This window comes from Accipiter gentilis, chromosome Z (assembly GCF_929443795.1).
Source record: "Accipiter gentilis chromosome Z, bAccGen1.1, whole genome shotgun sequence".
NCBI classification, from domain to species: domain Eukaryota; kingdom Metazoa; phylum Chordata; class Aves; order Accipitriformes; family Accipitridae; genus Astur; species Astur gentilis.
Window position 1 is genome coordinate 49,552,056 of NC_064919.1, and position 19,220 is coordinate 49,571,275.

A 19,220-nucleotide genomic window follows, 5' to 3' on the forward strand; every position below is an offset into this window, starting at 1 on the left:
TCAGTGAAATCTCTGGCATTGCTTATGATAACCAAATTGTTTTACTTTCTGACACTATACACTGACACCACTTTGATCCAACTCAGTTGCCACACTACAGGAAAATAGAACCATCGCAGAATATTGTGTCATTACTTTTTAAAGCATTTCTATACCTAGGTTGCTTAAAATTTTTACAAAAAGCTAAATGTAAGCCTATGGCAGTGAAAGAAGTGCTAAAATGTATGTCTAACCTCTCCCAGCCTTTTGCAGACTATGACAGGACAAACCCTTCCAACTCTAGTTTAAAACCCTTAATATGCCAATTGTTCCATGCATATTTCTAGGTTTCATAGTGAACAATGTCCACTCCAAGCAATGTTTCCTTAGCTGTAATAAATGAAACCACATTCTTGTTTTGGAACAGTCTCAATTTTAATATAAAGTTCTCTTTGTGTAAGCTACACTGGAAGAAGTTAGGAAACAGCTCATCTCAATAAATTTGTGATAATTATACAGTGCCTGTAGAGTCCATGTCCCATAAGCTCCAGCTATTGCCTTGGTTAGTGGTTTTGCTGCCAGCTAAATGATTTCTAATTAGTACAAAATATACGTTTTTTACTAAATTGGCTGAGACCCAGGAAAAGTATTATTAAGTGGAGACCTTTAAGCATTTATAAAGATCCTCTAGGATTTAACAGAACTCTGGGTCCATCCTCTAGGTTCCTCCAGATTAGGACTTCATTCAATTGTATTGTCATTTCTTGTAATTTATTAACATTTCTTTGAAAAGCAAATCACACTCTGATTTATTTTGAAGGGAGAGAGAGGAAATACAGAATTCACACACATAACATTGCCTCATTGTGCAATCTGTTCCTGACAGTAAGTATTCAGTAACTTGAACACAAGGGAGGGTTATTCCTGTACTAAATTCAAGCACTTCCAGTCTCATATGAGTGTTTTAATGTTTCATATCATCTTCCTAGGCTGCATATTGTGTAGTGTTACAAATTTATTAAACAAATGGGAGTTATGAAACTTGCTGGTCTATCTATAGCAGTTTTTGAAAGGGAAATCTTTTGTGCATTATGACATTGAGAATGCCAGGGACAGATGAAAAATAGGATGAGCTTTATGTAACCACTTTTAGGAAAAAGTGTTCCTGCTTTTCTGCAAAAAACTTCAGACTTTTCAGCCAGTTCATTTAAAAAAAAAAGGGACCTATTATTCATGTTTGACAGCAACCACAAGGCATACTTTTGCTTTATTCCCTGTGTCACTGCCTCTACTACTGTCTAAAATTTTATTGAGGTAATCTGTGTAATGAAACCAGTTTACAAAAGTTTTCATTTTGCAGTCATGATACCCTTGAATTAGGGTACAGAAGAGTGTTGATCTGATACTAGCTTGGCATTATTTTGGGTCCTAGAATGGAGATTTTATTTAGAAGGTCTAGCTGGAGTTTTGATAGTTGCACAAACTGATATGCATGCTTACAGCAGCCAGCCAAAGCTGTGGTGTTACTGCAGCATTAATTCAAAGTGGATCCCTGCGAGAGCTCAACTTAGGATATAAGCTGAGATGAGCTCTTAGCTACTCAACTGGATCCTAAGGGTAAGTGGCAAATTAAAAATTCATTATTCATTTTAATTGAGGATGATTATCAGTGTTTTATGAGACACACTTCAAAGTTCTTCAGTTCCCAGTGCAAAAGAAGGGAATGCTGAGAAAAACTAGTCTCTCCTGAGAAAAGAGAGACAAATGAAAGAACTAAAGAGCCTGTAGGAAACAGACACTGCCGAGTACTGTGGATAATTTCCACTTAGCAGGCCAAATTCACAGCTGGTGAATGTTGTGTGCAGTCCATGTAGTTATTACACCCATCCCCACCAGCATTGTACTTGACCCCAAGTTGGAGTTTTTCCTCAGTATTGTAATTTGAGATCTCTAAATATTACAAGAAAATGTCTGAAAAAGGCAGGACTGACTCATCAGCTGATGGCAGAACCCTGCAGATCTGTGCTGTGCTGATTTATACTATCTAGGTTGCAATGTTCAGTTATCTGTATGTACTTATGATTTAAGCAGCTCCTAACCCACTGGTGCAATGCATGTTTGAGCTATCATAACCTTTGGAGAGTGCCTTTTGTGAGGTGTCTACTGAAATCTAAAATAAGAAATTACAGTAGGGGGAAAAAAAGGGAAAGGAAAAAAAAAAAAAAGAGCCCAGCAGAGTAGCCAAAACTGGAAACAGAAAAGGTCATCTGCTGTTCTGGAAGTTGTGAGGTATAGTCCCGGGTTTATGTGAGTGGTGTATAGCTTGTGCACTGTTGCTCTTCCCTTCCAACATATGGCTTTGGCCGGTTTTGCTGATGGAATGGGGCTTTTGCAGTCTTGCTCTCTGGACCCCGTCCTTCCATCAGGACCATTCAACACTGCTTTAGCTACTGTCCAGCTTCAATGAAGGGAAGCAGAAGTCTCAGCCACCTGGGTTTCCACAAGCTTTGGAAAAGAGTCTATTCAGCTGGTGAAGGAGACAGACAACCTTAGGGAAAGGCAGAAGCCATGACCCCAGCCCATGTTCACCCCAAAAGGCAGTGGCTGCTGGCCAATCAGTTTGAGCAAACCACCCCCTTGTACATGTTCATGGTGCCTCTTACCCAGCCAAACACGGGGGATGGGAGATCAGAGAGGGAATGGCAAGCAATATTTGACAAGTCTGTAGGAAACCAGGACAGGTCCATTGCACTAGTTGTGGTATAGCTTACTTCACTGTTCATTGGGCCATCCTCACAGAATCAAGTCTTTTTGTTCTCCCTGTAGCTTTAGGTAGGCCCAGACAAATTTCAAAGTCATTTCTCTTGCTAAAACAGCATTGATCTCTCACTGTCATCCTCATCCATATCTTGTCTATGTTCCCTATTCCACATTTCACCTGTCAGATGCTTCTCTTCCCTGATAGCTTCATTAAATTCTGTTAGCACCAGTGAGATCCCTCATTATGCTTCAGGACAGTTCCCATCAATATTTGCATGTGGCCTCTTTCAGGTATTGGCCTCAACAGTCTAATTTCTAACCATCAAGCCACAAGCCCAAGAGCACATTCTGTAGATGTTTATTTATTCTGTTACTATGCTCCCTTGCATGTTGTACAGCCCCTGTTTCACCCTCAGAATGTGTACATCTTTCTGTTACATTTTTGTTGCTCCATCTAGTCATAGGCGTTGAGGTCATCTTTTCTCACAAGTTGCATGTCACAGACCATAAAATTACATACACACACACAGTATTTCTTTCAGGAAACCCACAATTTTTTTGTCTGAATGAGAACAAATCTTTTTGACAGATAATCCTTGAGCTTCCTGATGTACAATTTTCAGCCTCTTCTGGACATCTCCTACTACACATTTGACTTATTTTTTTACACTGCTGCATTGCAAAATACCAATTAATTTATCTCTCCATCTAGCTGGCACCTTTCAGGGCCCCACCAGCAGTACCCAAGCTGCTGTGACAGGAAGGGCAGCATTCCCACCCATAGCAGGGCACAGAGGCCAACCCAACCTCTCGGGTTTCTACTCTTAGGCCATGCCAACCAACAATGTCTAGGTTTCATTGTCACCCCTAAGAATGGACGAGACTCTACAGCTAGAATAGTGGGCCTTTATAGAAAACCAGTCAGATATATGCAGGACAGAAATGAAATATAAGTAGTCATTCCAGGATGTATCTTGTTTGAGTATTTCTGATTTTCAAGACCTCATATTCGTTACTGTTTTCTTGATTGAGTATGTTGTTTCTGGTTTATCTCTCTGGAAGGAAATACTTTTTCTAGACTTTTTTTATTTTTTTTAATGAAACAGCATTTTTACAAGAAGTGTCTGCTTTCCATGAAAAATTTCAAAGTACCAATATTAAGAAATCTTCAAATTTAGAGCCAAGCTATCTAATGTAAATGCTTCCATGTCACAGTGCATGCTAGAATTCAGACACTGGGAACATGTTATTTTCTGTGGGCCATGTTTCCCAGATGGAATCAATCTGCCAAGATATGGTGTGGCTTTCAGATTCCCCATGGTATCATGTAGTATCCAAGTGGTCATGATTCATGGTAGGAGATATAGCCCTAATATAATAAACCCAGTATATAGACAAAAGGGGAGGAACAAAGCACCTGATCTACACTTGTGTTTACATACTATAACAGATAAGCTTTATAAATCCTGCAGTTTACAACTGTAGTTATTATAATGCTGGTGGTGTACTATCATGCAGGCTCAGTAATTCAGTTGGAATTAATTGTTGCTCAACAGTTGCAGCAGTTGGTGCTTGTAAAATAAAAAGTTGCAGACTTTGATTCTCACACCTGAGTGGCCAGCATCATCTCTTTTGTTTTCCTTTTCATAAAGCAAACCTTGCAAACCTGCTGTAAATTATGCAAAATGGAGGCTGACAACATTTCAAGCAGAAATGCAGTTCACATTGAGGTCACTAAAATGGAGTTGTCTTGTATAGTCCTTGCAGCCCATCCAAACAGGATTCCTAGTTGTGTCCATGCAACTTGTCCATGCAACTTGCCAGTGTAAGGAGACCCTTGAAATCTCTGGCTCAAGATTCTTGAAAAGAAAATGAACAAAAGTCAAAACTTGATGTGTGGAGTACCCGTGGTGGGCTCTTCTAGCCTGGAGAACAGGAGGGACATAGCTGTTGAGCATCACCCCAGCAGGGTACCTCCATACAGTTGAGGTCACAGCCGCTGCATCAAGGCAATAGTTCTCCTCTTGCTGTATGAAAACATTTGCTTTCTTTCCTCATTGTCTCTTTCCTTCTAGTTCTACTAAAAGAATTAATCTGTTGAATTCAGCTTCTGGCAGTGCTTCAGAGTTGTCAGGTCTCACAGAAATGTATCATGTTTTGGGTACAACACAGTACCTGTGCCATGTGCCATGTGACAGGACAGGTTTACATTAGATGTCAGTACATTATTCCCCGTGGTTTAGGAACTTCTTTCTGCATGGGATTTGCCGATAGGTGTACTGATTCCAACGTCATTAGCAAAAAGATGCTAAAATCTGAAAACGCCAGAAAAAAGGCTGTGGTCTTTGAAACCCTTTGAAAGTGATGTTCTTTGCTCTGCCTGGATTGGATCTTCTATTGCTGGACCATCTGAGAAGCCAAGACAAGCTTATACTTCTTTTACTTTTTGCGTCATGTCAGCTCCGTACAGCCAGTGTATGCTATATTTGCATAAAGCTCCTTCCAGGGACTCCACCATTGAGTGTAAGCAAGCAAGCTCCTCTGCTGCTTATGATGAATGAGCAGTCCCCTCCTCCCCTGAGACCCAGTGTACCCTTTCCATCACACACTCAGCCTTGCCTAGCCTGCGGCACAAGAGTTTCAAGTCTGTCTTGCACCTGATCCTTCTCTGGATGTCAGCATTCGGAGCTGCTGCTTGCTGCAATTGCCCTAGGCCTTCACACATCTAAATGGGTTTTAATGTCAGCTCAACATAAGCGCAAGTACATAAGGGAAAGATGTATGGGGGTAAAGCACAGAATGCCATCCCTACAAAACTCTGAATAGTTTGTCAGCTCTTCGGTCCAAAGGTAAATACATAAATGGTAGGAAAAGGAGTGGAGCTGAGGATTTTGCAGTAATGTAAAAACTGCTAATGAGGTATATTTTGAGGTCAGTGAAATGAAAAGGTCTTATTTTCAGATTGTTGTCATCAGGTCACCTTACCTGATTCAAAATCTCTCTATGCAGTAATATTAAAGTATTTAAGGTGTTTATTGTAAGCATTTTCTTTATGTCAAGAGTGTGAATAGTTCCAGCTGTTGTAACAAATGAGGAGTCTAGGAGAGCTGGGCTAGGAAGCACGAGAGAGAAAAAGGCCAGCCAATGGGTGTAGAGAGCAAAATCCTTCACCATTCAGGCTGTGGAATTGTCATACAAGTTGAAATCATTCTCCTTTCACTGGTGTTTAGATAAAAGGCTTAAATGTTCCTCTGCCCACACCTCAGTTCTGTCTGGTTAAATCCTTCCAGGAACATAAGTGAGAAAACCTATAGCTTGAGCTTAACTTCTGCAGTCAGGTTTATCATGGCTAAGGATGTTTCCAGAAGATAATGTTAAAACTGTACTTTAAATAGAACAATATTATGGGCGTAAACATCTGAAATTTATCTTTCTAAAGAAGGTGGGGGTTCCTTGCTTTTCTTGGTTAGGCAAATGCAAATAAAAATTTGTTGATCCATTAAAAAAAATCTGTTTGAATTCATCATCCCTTTATTCGAACATGTCCATTTATCTGTAAGGTTTTTACTATGAAATGCAACAGCTTACCATCATGGGTTAAGACTTGCATCCAACCTTCCATAAAAAAACAATAGATAGATTCCTGTACTCACTAATATACTGATAACTTTTCGTTATCTTTATGCCTGAGTCAGTTCTTTCATTAGAAAACGTAAAGACAGTGTTGACCTTTAAAGAGATACCTGTAAAGATTGAATTGAGCAAGTTTTATTGTTCTTACAAAAACCTGGAACTCTTTTGTGTTTTTCTTCAGCACCTTTCCACTGAGTCTCAGCTTATTAACTGTGAAAGTAGCGCAGGCATCTCTCCTTTAAATAACACTCCTATAGCAGTGTTTGCAGAGAGCATATGCATGTTTACATTCATTTTTCAGTTTTCCATCTTGCTGTGTTTTTAAATTCAGTCAAAATTTGGCCAAAGAAACAGGCTTCTTTTGGGACTCCAAGTACCAGATCCACCCGCTGTATGCAAACGGCTGAGGATGTGAATGAGTAAATGATGGCATTCCTAGTTCTTTCTAATTCCCATGCTCAGGTTTGGCTTAATGCATTGTCAACGTCCTTTCCTTTTTTGACAAACATTTTTCCTGCAAAATGACAGTTCTGCCACAAGGGCTTCAGTTCAGTTCTGTGACTTCAACTTTGCTCCGTTATTTAAAAGGTATTCAGCTTAAGCAATGTCTTCAGGCTGAAGCACTGAGCTTCATTAGACATATACATCTCAAAGCTGCAAAATAAGAAATCATCACATTTCTATAGCATGTTTTATCAAGACATTTCAATTTCCAGCGCTAATGAATTCATGCTAGAAGTTCTTGTGAAAATCTTTTAATCCACTCAGGTTGCTTAAAGGGCAAAGATCTAGTTTAAAATATTTCCCTGAAAAGTTTACTCTTCCTTTCAGTGCGATCTCAGGACAGCACTGAATGCTTCCCTTTCCCCTGGCATCCTGCATTCCGTGTTACACAATAGTTTCTAAGGCTGCAATTTCAGAATGAATTTAAGATAACTTAATCCTTTATGTGAGATCTATTATCCCCCCCACCCCACCTTCTAAAACCCAGCATACTAGTTCTAGCTTTCACCCCTTGCTAGCACCATTCTCAATGTTTGTGTTCATCAAGCTAAATCAGAAATTGACCCAGCTGAAAACTTAAGAAAAAAGAGAAGAGACTTGTTTCCTTTTTCTCTGATATGAGTCACCCCAAGGTAATGCAAATGCCGTCAGGATTGAACATTCAGACCTGGGCAGCTGCACAGGGTTGGAGCAGCAGAAGTGGTCAAATAACCAGGGTCTCCAAATGACATGTATTTAAACACAGAAAAAAAAAATCACTTTCAGAATAGAAGAGTCTGAATATTTTCCCAAAATTTGTTGTTATTCTCACATGCAAATCCACTATTTATCAAGCATCATTTGGCTTTGGGTTGAATACTGAAATATTTTGCAACAGTCATCTTCGGAAATGAAAACAAATGAGAAAGGTAGCATTGGAAAGAAAATATTTATTTTTAAAAATCTGCATTTTCCAACAACTTTATAATGTTTCCAATATTTTGCTATTGCAAATCACTGTTCACTGTTTCATGGAAGCTATTTTTTATTCTCCTCTTTGCAGATCGAATTGCACAGAATATCATTAAATCTCATTTGGAGACATGTCAATATACAATGGAGGAACTACACCAGCTAGCATGGCAGACCCACACATATGAAGAAATTAAGGTTTACCAGAGCAAGGTACAATCCTGTAATATGCTTTTTCTTCTGCTCCCTATGGTTTGAAATTGTAATGTACTTGGCAAGGATATACTGATGAGTTTCATATAGGCCAAAATAGGCTTTTAGATATCTTTAAGGAGCTGGTTACTAAAAGCAAAGGAGTGACACTTCATAAAGAGGAGCAGCAGCTTTCCAGCATGTTGGGATGTTTGCTAATATCGAAACTTAGGCATGGTTATGGAATCCAGCTTTCCATGCTTCGCTTGTTATCACACGTCTAAACTTCATGCAGAAATTCAGTTGTCTTCAGTGTGATCAGGATGGGATCCTCTGTTGTAAGGATTTTAAGAAAATAAGACAACCTAACTTTGTTTCCCTATAATTTTGAAAACACATCCCCTTTTCATGCAAATAACAAATAACTGACACTTATAGACAATAGACAATGACAAACTGAAAGTACTCCTTAAATTGAAGTTGTTCAAAACTGGGTGAAAAAATGATCTCATTACAGTACATTTTTGTCCTACCTCTGTGATTCTTAGGTCAAATTCAGACTATTTACCACTGGCAACTCTTCAGATGTAGTCCAGTCAACAGAAATCTTTGTGCCTCTTGTGCCGGCATCACTAGCAATGATTCTTCGGTCAGATTTCAATTGGCACATAGCTGGTCACACAAGAGTCAGAAGAGACTCCAGCTTGTTCTTTGAAAGCTGAGGGGCTATGCAGTACTAGCAAGAAAAAAACCATACCACAGCTTGCAGAGCTATGGCATGCAAACCAAGAGCATCCATTTACATTTACACACTTGTGTGTGTAAGGAAAATTATTATCAAGGAGACAAAATTTTGATGCAATCAGTGTTCAGACTGAAATGATACTTTAATTATATATTATTTTAAGTTTCAAACTTGCAAAAATATTCTGTTGGGTAACTTAATACCACTGTGCCACTTCTTTCCTTAAGAGTACTCTGGGATGTTTACATTGTTTGTGTCACTGTTTTTCTATCTTGCATAAAAGCTGACAGTAGAATCACATTTTAGTACTGGATAATGTGTTCTCCCCCTTTGAAGAGGCAACGCCAGAGTTCAGATCACTGGGGCAATCGGCTTGTGAAAACAGCCTTCTAATGCACAGTGTCGGGTGCCTTGAGAAGTGGAGATGCTGCTAACTCTGCCTGGGGATGGGGTGGAGTCTGAGGAGTGTGCCTTTCTGCAAGGCCACCTGAAGAACTTAATGCACTGATGGACCCACTTGCTCACTGCTTTGCTTTTCTGTGTATGTTTTCCTGGAAGACCAGAGAAGCTCTGTGGCAGCAGTGTGCCATTCAGATCACCCACGCTATCCAGTACGTGGTGGAGTTTGCGAAGCGTATAACAGGCTTCATGGAGCTCTGCCAGAATGACCAAATTCTCCTCCTTAAGTCAGGTGGGTAAACACCGGAGGCTTGAGACAGGTTTGGCACCCAGCACATTAGAAATGTGTTCTGCTGTCTCGTTCTGCAAATCATTTTAATTTTGAAGGAGCCCTAATTTCATTCTGTTTCATTAACTACATTAACTCTTCCGTATTTTTCCACATTAATCATGTTACTGCCTTCTGATCCCCTTCCCTCTACAGTCGGTTGTGGTTATTAAGTACACACACACACACACAATCATTGCAGCAAATGCAGTCTCCAACCTGACATGTGGTGGAAGGACCCCGCGAATTGAGCTGGTTGAATGAGTCATCTGCCACCCTGTAAAATCCCCACTTGTCATTAGTGAAACGAATGCAGGCTCACCGGGGCCTGCCTCTGTGGTCATCTCTAATCTTTTTAATGAGACTACAGAAATACCCTCCAGCCACTGCACAGGGGGGAAAATCCCTGCTGGTGCCAGTTGGTTTCAGAATAAATGAGAGCGGATTACAGCAGTGTGCTCCGGCTGTGCTCTCTGTGCGTGCCTGGGTGTGCACGTGTGTGCGTAAGGGCAAGGGGGAAAAGGGTTTCTTTCCCTATCACGGGACTCAGTAATTTCTGTCCTCCGGAAGAACCATGACGAGATTTATTGTGACTGTGTAGTAACACCGCCAAACTCAGGAGGACAAAACGGTATGACCAAGTGAACTGCAACTGGTAATTAACTGCATTTACCCTGTCCTATCAGTTTCTTGCTCCCTCCATGTGTAAAAGGCAGGATGCTGTGTGAGACGGCTCATTAAAGCATAAGAAGTGCTTCCTATTTCAAGAGAAAGCTCTTCATTAAGGCTGAAAGCCAGTGTGATTCAGCATTCTGTACACAGAGGGCTTTGGCTCGGTGTGGGGCTGTACTGAGGTGGTGGGCAGTGGTGCAAAGAGAAGGGATGCAGAGACCCTGGGAACATGCAGGCAACCTCCTGGAAAAACAGGGTCATAGCATAAGAACCATTTTTTTTAAAGCTCATACTAATTTTGAAAATTCTGCAGATGCCAGTGCACCCCAAGTAACTTCTTTCATTTGGCTGGCAAAGCTAACAACACAACTGCACCTTCAGCAAAAGATATAGTTATATTTGATGTACTGTCAGACAATTCTGTTTAGCTTCAGCATGTATAAATATGTCAGGTTTTATTTTCTGTTTTGCTGTTAATACTGGGCAGGAGTTAGAAAATCAGGACTTTCCACACAAAAGCATGTCTGCGAAAGAATCCTCAGATTCAGAGTTATTCTTACAGGAGATCTGGATTTAGTTAAGGGTTGCTTAAAATTTTTCCCTTCATTTTCCCAAAACATATATTTTTGCAGTTAGGAAATACAGGGAAAGATAAGGGAAAAAAAGAAGAGTTCATTTGGCTATTCCCCAACCTGAAAGAAAAACAAGGGGGAAAAAAGCAGAACCCAATTTACAGGTGTTCTTGACAGTACTTTAACTTTTATTTTCTCTCTAAAAACACTTTGTGATGTTATCCCCCTCCAGCCAAATGAAGCTGGGATTTATATACACGATGAATGAAGCTGCTTTTTTGTATAAAAAAAGGTTTCGTTATTGAAAAGAAGATTCAATAAATGCCTAATTTTCAGGATAAAATACTTCAAATTGAAAATATTTGCCCAGGTTGCAATTCAGATTAAGTCCAGGCTGCCAATTTGCTGCAATGGGGGAAAGATCAACCTAAAGAAAAGGTGGTTAGGCTGGACCAGAAATTACCACTTTCTAATACTTAAAGCAGAAATAAGTATTTTTTCTCTCATTCAGAGACATAACTTCTAGATGCCATCAAAGAATGTCTATCCCTGATGATGTTTCTAACGATTGATGTCTTCCTAAATATTTTCTTGAAATTACCTATATTCTGATGTTTTGCAGTAACGTGTGGTACTTTTGCTCTCTTTCGTGTCTGATAGGCTGCTTGGAAGTGGTTTTGGTGAGAATGTGCCGTGCCTTCAACCCACTCAACAATACTGTTCTGTTTGAAGGAAAGTATGGAGGGATGCAAATGTTTAAAGCCTTGGGTATGTTGGTCTTCTTCTTTTCAACTGATTACATTGAGCCACATAGTGACAGATTTGTCTTTCTGAAAATAGTGACCCACAATGAAAATCTCTAGTAAATGTTGAATCCCCAAACCTCTATATCTCTCTGCTGGAACTGAAAAAGGAAAAAGGTGACTCCACTAGCTGCTAGCAGTGATAGGTGTTTTTCTCTAATAAAAAAGAGCAGCATGAGGGTTTTTCAGGTAAATTTCTTACTCTGCCATCTGAAGTTTTAATAAAACGTGAGTTCATGGCAGGAGCCAAGCAGTCTGTCTTCACAGTTCAGTTATGCTTGATATATCAAATCACTCCCTCACTAATTGTGTCCTCCAGAAGGCAGTTTTAGCCCCAGCAATGAGGGGACTAAAATGATGAACTAGTACAACATGTAGGCAGGGACTTACCTAAAATACTGTTTCACCTAAAATTTTTAAGCTCATTTAGATTCATGTATTGAAAAAATTGTGTCATTTCTCAACATGATATTGAGTGCTACCTGAAATGTTAATAGCTAAATGGATGTCTTCAGCCATTATCAAAAATTTATTCAGGAGCAAACTCAAAGAGAGATATTTGCTTCAAATGTATATATTTATCATATAGGCATGTATTTTTCTTATTTGCATATGGATAAACGTGACACTACTTTACAAGTTTAAAGCATTTATGAACGTACATTAGTTGATTTATTTTGGTCTTTATAGTGTTTTCACAAATTTTCAGAAATACTTGTAGTGCTAATTAATAAAATTATATACGTGAAATTTATTTAGGACTGGTCATTCATACCTCTTAAATTTAATATCAGTTTAGAAATAGCATTTCTTTTACACTGGGAAAAGAAAACCCTCTTCTAAGATGTCTGCAATTTTTGTACTGGTCATGCCCCTAATTTTTTGTAATCTTTGTGCTTCAGTGGGTGTTTTAGTGATACATTTTGGGGGTAAGTGGAATTTTAATAACTGATGAAAAGCACTTTAGTTTAGAAGTACAGACATTCACTAACAACTCTTTTTGACATCAAAACAATCTGCTTTTCATGGCAGGTTAAAGAGATGATAAATTTCTAGCACTGACTTTGTCCTCTGTGGTCTGCAGGTTCTGATGATCTGGTGAATGAAGCATTTGACTTTGCAAAGAATTTATGTTCCTTACAGCTGACTGAGGAGGAGATTGCCTTGTTTTCATCTGCTGTTCTGATATCACCAGGTAATTTTTCATTCAAAACACCACAATGATTTTTTTTTCCATCCTTGTCCACCTCTATTTCTACCTGCTTAAACAGCTCTTTAAGCTGTATTAAGCAGTATTAAACAATGCATTAAGTAATGGAAGAATACCTGAATTACCCAAATATACCTCATTCTCTTTTTGGTAGACTGTCAGGAATTACACATACTGGAGATAGATCCAAAGTGTGGGGGTAACGGACATGAAGCAAGATTGTGTGGACAAGAAGTACAGGCTGATGTTCCTCCAGACCACGTACAGAGAAGCATGGTACTCAAGAAGGGACACGTTCCTCCTAGCATTTTCAGGGACCTCAAACCTCACAGCCCTGAGTAGGTTATATAGTCCCTAACTACGATGGGCTTTTACTGTTGCTATAAGAACATAAGCAGTAAAAGTCTGTGTGAGGTCCTGAGAGGCGGTTATTCCAGGGGCAACATGCTTTTTCATGTATTCATATATCATAACTCTGCAAGGCAAGCATGCACCCCATGACTGCTGGCTGTCTGACCAACAGAAAAGAGGGTTTGTGATTGATTTACTCAGAAGGTGGATCTAGTAGATAAGCTCACAGTTCAGTGTGGGATTTTTAAACATGCTACAGAGGAGGTAGACCCCCAGTTCCCACTAATAGTAACCTCTTGAAAGGCCTTTACAAAAAACCCCACCATGATTTTTTTTTTCCAGCTTGTTCTGCTAAAGACTTCGTCTAGGTCACTTTGCCCTTTTGCACATCTGTGGTGGAGATTACGTTAGGCAGAATTAGACTAGCACAGATGGTGTCAACATGTTCATTGTCATCGTTAATGACACCTACTGAAAAGACTCTGCTCCTCTTATTTTCCCTTTGAGCAGTTCTTGTGGTCATCGGCTCAGAGGTGAAATGGTTGAGCTGGTGGCCCTTCATGGTGTTAGGCCAGGATGTTCCAGAGAGGACCATCCAAACAGCCATTGTTTCCACCTCAGAGATGTCCCTGTGTGCAGGCATCCCAACTGTGCACAGGGGTGAGAGTTGCCTGTGTGCTGTACCCCAGATGCCCTGACTTCCTCTGGGACAGGGGACTTGCAGTGTCCCAATGAGTCCCTGTCCATCAGCCCTCCCTCAGTCTGAAAAGACCAAAGCTGTGAGCATGACAGAGATGAGCAGCTGGTGCTTGCTCCTGGTTAGCGTTAGTGGCCTGTTCAGCAGGCTGACTCAGTGCAAAGCTGAAGACAACCTGGAAATTTGTTTGGGGTCTGGGCTCTGAAGTTCTTCAGTAAGATGTTAACAGAGACTGCAGAAGACTGTTTCAGTGTTTCCAGCTGCCTTCACATTATGAAGCCAAAGAAAGCAGGAAGATGATGCTGAGATCCTCGCAAACAGGATCTGTATTTCTCTTGAGTAACAACTGGAGGTTTTTTATCTTTTCAGTTTATTTTCTTACAGTTAGAACAGGAAAAGTAAGAGTTAACTGAACAGACGGAAACAATAAGATCATTTCAAAGCTAACTACAAAGCACTTTGGATCAGATGCAGGCATCTCATGTGTAGGGAGAAAGAGAATTCAGTTATGTAGTTTCTAAAAATTGAAAAGAAGTCATTTTTTGGTCTCCCAGGTAATTTTGGAAAGAAGAACAAGTTATAGCCCTATTCAACAAAAGCTGGTCACAGAAAGCTTCTAGCACCTCAGACTGTCCTGTGCCTTAGACCTAGGCAAAACCTATTTAAGTGATGGAAAGTTTCCCATTGCTTTTAATGGATTTTGGATCAAGTAATTTATGAAATGTGCTTAGCTGCATGTAGGCATTAGATGGACATAAAATTTCTGATTCAGCTCTGCAGTTCTACATATGTCCCTTTAGTTTGCAAAGCACCAAAATCTCTTACATTCTGCCAGCAGTTCATGTTGCCTGAGTATCCACACTCATTTCTACTTCTTGCAGCTGTAGTAAGTAATTGAAAAAGCTAGCAGCTCATCACTGGCTTCGAGGCAGCTGTATTGCAGGCATGTGTTGTAAAAGCTTCTCCATTAACTCTAGTAATGTACTTCAGTCCTGATACATATACATCAGTCCTGATACAGCCTTTCAGAGCTGTGTGTCTCCTGAATAGCAGCTTCTGTTTCCACTAAGTAGCACAGATAAGTAGAGGCAACTCCAAGGGGGTTTTTTCCACTATAATCAAGCTTCAGGGTTGAAAGTGGTGCTACAAGATGAAATATTTCAATAATCCACAGGTCCCCATTTCACATCCAAGTCGGCTTTTTCCTACTTGCTAGCAAGAGGACCCATACAGTGTCTCCTATTCCTTTAATAACAACCAGAAAAAAAAAAAATTTTGAAAGCGCTTGATGCACACTGACTGCTTATTTCTGTAGTCGGTAAGCATGTGTATCTTTAGTCATAGAAGATGCAATAAGAAAGAAATGACGGGCTGCATGTACATGAGTGAAAGCAATCTGTCTTCCACAAAAAGACTGCAAATTTGGATTGTGCAGAAAATTCCCATTTCAGCTGGGCTGCTAAGTTTGGGAGTGGGAAGGCAGGGAAACTCAGTACAGATTGAACTGACATTTAAATTTGCCATTGATTTTCTTGTGAAAATGGTAACAGTAAACAATAGAGAAAGAAATAATTTCCTTCCAGGCTAGATGTTCTGGTTTCTTCACAATAAAGTGTTTCATCTTGGGAACATATGTAAAAATTCAAAAATGAAGCACTGCTCCACAGAAGTACTTGCACCAGTCCTTTCATCCACTAATACAGGTACACAGAGATTCCCTGTGGGAAGTACTGATACTCAAGTTTCTTTTCTACAGAAGCCACCATCCTGAAATGTGATCTTGTGTCCTTGATCTCAGTGTTTACGTAGTTTACAGGAAACAGAAAGGTCCCATCAGGAGTACAGGGACCTAAGAACATCCGTTAATACCATTGCTAAGGTTGCAAAGCCCAGTGTCAGACCTATTTTCCATCTAATTCAGAGCACAAATCCAGGTTTTCCACTTTCGGGTGGACAAAACCACTCTGCTTGGAGGTGATTCTTTAACTTGATTTCTGATTTCAAAGGTTAAAATATTGCAGAAGAAGTCCAGTAAAGGTTGCAGAGGCATCTCCACCTGCAAACATGCTAGAACCAGGTGGTAAGACACTAACCTGGCTGCCTCCTGTGTGCCAGTTCCTCTTCTGAAATTCTGACTGGCCATGTTCTTTTTTTCCATCTTTCCTTTTCCAAAAGCGGATTTTGTAAGTTGTCCCTCATCTTCTTTCCTACCCTACTCTCTAGCCTAGTGGCCTGTACACTCTTTAAAGATACACAAGTTCAGAACCCGAAAGGAGAAGTACAGAATTGAACCACTGCTTCTTATGTCCCGTATGGGTAGCTATTGACTTTTTCCTGCACTTTTGTGAATATAGCTAGGTGTACTTGGGGAATTCCAGCCAAATTTGCAGATGGTTGTCAAGTGGTAGAAACCACATTTTGGGAGATGAACTTAATATCCATTGTAAAAGTTTCACCTCGCTCTTGTCATGAATTTAAGAACTCTTGTGTTATATAGAGCATGCTCCATGACAGATAAGTGATTAAACCTCTCTTCCAACAGCTTCAGTATATTTTTAAGCTTATTCTTGTGACAGAAAGATAAATCTTTAAGGATTGCTCTCTATGATAAACCTTTTTAGCTCCAGTCTGCCACAATAGGCCTTGATTTAACACTATTGAAAGGCAAGTTTTTGCAATAGCGTAAAATTTGGCACCAAAGCTGTGACATGTAAATATTGCTGTGTGCTTTTTTGTGTAGATGCTGTGTATGGTCTCAGCTAGTTCTGTGTCTACGGCCACTGGTGGCACAAGATCCATTGGCTTACCTTCTGGGAGCATGATGCTCTAAGCTTTGCAAAAAGATTATTTTCTTTTCTTGATCATCTGTTAAGTAGCTAGAGGTTTGGTTTTGTCTCTTCTCACAGTATTTAGTGGTGGACACTTTTCATACACCCCTCTCAACAGACAGTCAGAAAAAATGATAAAATCCTGCTCCTCCTGTGATGAAATACTATTCAACTCCAGCCTTTGTGGCATGTATGCTTATTGAAATGGTCAATTTATATTATTTCTGTGGATTATTTTAGTAACTGGGAATGGGTAAGAAAGCTCTGAAAGTGACAGGGATTTTCATGCACTTTTCAATTTTTACATGAAGATTCATGCCCTGTGATAAAATAGATTTTCTTATTTCCTGTTTGAAACCTAAAATCTGTACCCAAGAATTGGTCTGGATTGAGGAAGAGAGGGAGAAGAAACAAGTTTGCAGCATGGGAAAACAGAAGGTTTAATGGTGCTGTAAACACACTGTATTAATGGCTTTGGGATTGTCTTGGGGTCTGCTACTTCTCTTTCTGCATGTTTGTCTCCAGAAGCTATGACTTGTGAGAATATAGAACTTAAGGAAAACCTCCTACACTTGGGGTTTGAGTTCAGTAGAAGCCATATAGGTTTCCAAACAACTGTGTCTGTAACTGTTATTCTCCCAGATAATCTTTTATTTTGTGTTGTTTAAAAAGAGAACATTTTTAAGTAATGAGAAATTTGCACTTCAAGACATTGCAACAACTCATAATTCTTTTAAATTATTGAAGAAATTCTTTTGAAGGAAGTCATTTCTTTTTATTCAGAATATAATATTTGGTCTCAAAACGTTAGCCTAGTAAATAATGAGATATATTTTATTTTAATTTTTAAATAATTATATTCTATTATTTTCAAAGAACTGTTTTGATCAATATGTTTATTATTTATGTATTAAGACACTATAACATGACATGTTTTTCACCTAGCCAGTATGAAGTTAGAAGAACACTGATTGTACCAGCAGGGAATAATAAAATGGTTGGGCATTGTTTCATTTCTACTCACATCTTTATTTCTAACATCCTGGTTTAAACAAAGAGATGCAGAGCCAACATTGTGTTCCTGTACACTTTCTATCTGTTAATTAAACTCTCAGGTGATCCTTTAATGGATTAAGATACTTTGCCTCTAAAACCATGTCTTAATCATCACACAGTCCTTCCTCATGGGAATTATGATTGCTGTGAATGCTTGCCAGCGTGGGACACTGTGTTCATTCATGAGCATGCCCCACATCTGTGCATTCATGCCTTTAGCTCTTGCTTTCCTTTTTCTCAGATCGAGCCTGGTTAATAGAGCCAAGGAAGGTCCAGAAGCTTCAGGAAAAGATTTACTTTGCACTTCAACATGTGATCCAGAAGAACCACCTCGACGATGAGACTTTGACAAAGGTAAATTGTTCAAATGAAGAGCCGAGGACTCCTTGATTGTGACAGGGGGGGTTTTGTAGCTGTTTCTCCATGTATTGCCGCATTAATGTAAGTTAAAAGCAGCACACTATGTGCTTGCAATATATAGAAGTAAGGCTTGTTTTACTCTAGTCCCTGGTCCCTCTTACTCCATTTTTTGTTCAATCCACTGACCTTTTCAATTAGTACCCTAGCAAAAATGAGACTGCCTTAAAAAAATAGCCCTGGAAGCAGTTCCTTTTTAAATGTATTTTGGCTAAAATTTCCAGGACAATTCTTTTTAGCTTCTTATGGTAAGAACAATGTCTGGTTCTTTGGATGGGTAGTTTTCATGATGTTCAGAGTATTGCATTCAGTTACCCACCATAATGTTAATGCAGTTCATTTTGGAAACTGTAATTTATACTAAATTTGCTTCCTCCCTGTTCCTTTTCTTTTTATTTCAATGTCTCACAGTTAATAGCCAAGATACCAACTATTACTGCACTTTGCAACTTGCATGGAGAGAAACTACAGGTATTTAAGCAATCTCATCCAGATACAGTGAACACACTGTTTCCTCCATTATACAAGGAGCTTTTCAATCCAGACTCAACCACTGGCTGCAAGTGAAGGGGATAATAGAATTTTCACGTAGTCATGGAATGCGTCACTATTAAGACAAAAAGAAATGTTTTCATGAAGAACTTATTAAAAATGTCACTACTGCAACACTAGGAATGTCCTGCACTTAATAGAATTATTTTTCACCGCTACAGTTTGAAGAATGTAAATATGCAACTCTGAGTGGGGATGTCTTTTTTCTCTTTTCTTTGTTTACTTTTTTTTTATTTTTGAACTGACAATGAATATACAAATATAGGACACTGGGTGTTACCTTTTTTTTTTTATTTTATTTTATTGGGGGATGTTTTGGGAGACAACTGTTCCTAGAATTTTATTGTAGATATATATGAGAATAGAGCAGTACTTTGCAGTATTACTCTTGCTGTTTATTGTTCAAATATAATTTAAGAAAAATCCACTTATTAGACTTGCCTATTTCTATGTTTTTAGATAGTTTAATGCATGTGGAAGTTTGTAGTTGTCTTGGAAATTATGGTGCATGTATGGAATACACATATATATATATGTGCTATATACTTATATATATATATATATATATGTA

The 19,220-nt window shown here is 39.2% G+C and overlaps 1 protein-coding gene across 3 annotated transcripts in view; it reads left to right on the forward strand.

Annotated features, from left to right (window-relative positions):
* Window positions 1-18,994, forward strand: part of RORB (RAR related orphan receptor B) — a 137,880-nt gene extending 118,886 nt beyond the window's left edge. For 2 of the 3 annotated variants that reach the window (XM_049795491.1, XM_049795490.1), the window contains exons 5-10: window positions 7,919-8,040; window positions 9,323-9,455; window positions 11,396-11,503; window positions 12,623-12,733; window positions 17,922-18,034; window positions 18,509-18,994. In XM_049795491.1, the coding sequence (XP_049651448.1) occupies window positions 7,919-8,040; window positions 9,323-9,455; window positions 11,396-11,503; window positions 12,623-12,733; window positions 17,922-18,034; window positions 18,509-18,664 (743 nt within the window). In that variant the 3' untranslated portion in view covers window positions 18,665-18,994. The remainder of the gene's footprint in view (window positions 1-7,918; window positions 8,041-9,322; window positions 9,456-11,395; window positions 11,504-12,622; window positions 12,734-17,921; window positions 18,035-18,508) is intronic. The other variant, XM_049795492.1, reaches the window with a different exon arrangement.
* The last annotated feature ends 226 nt before the right edge of the window (window positions 18,995-19,220 follow it).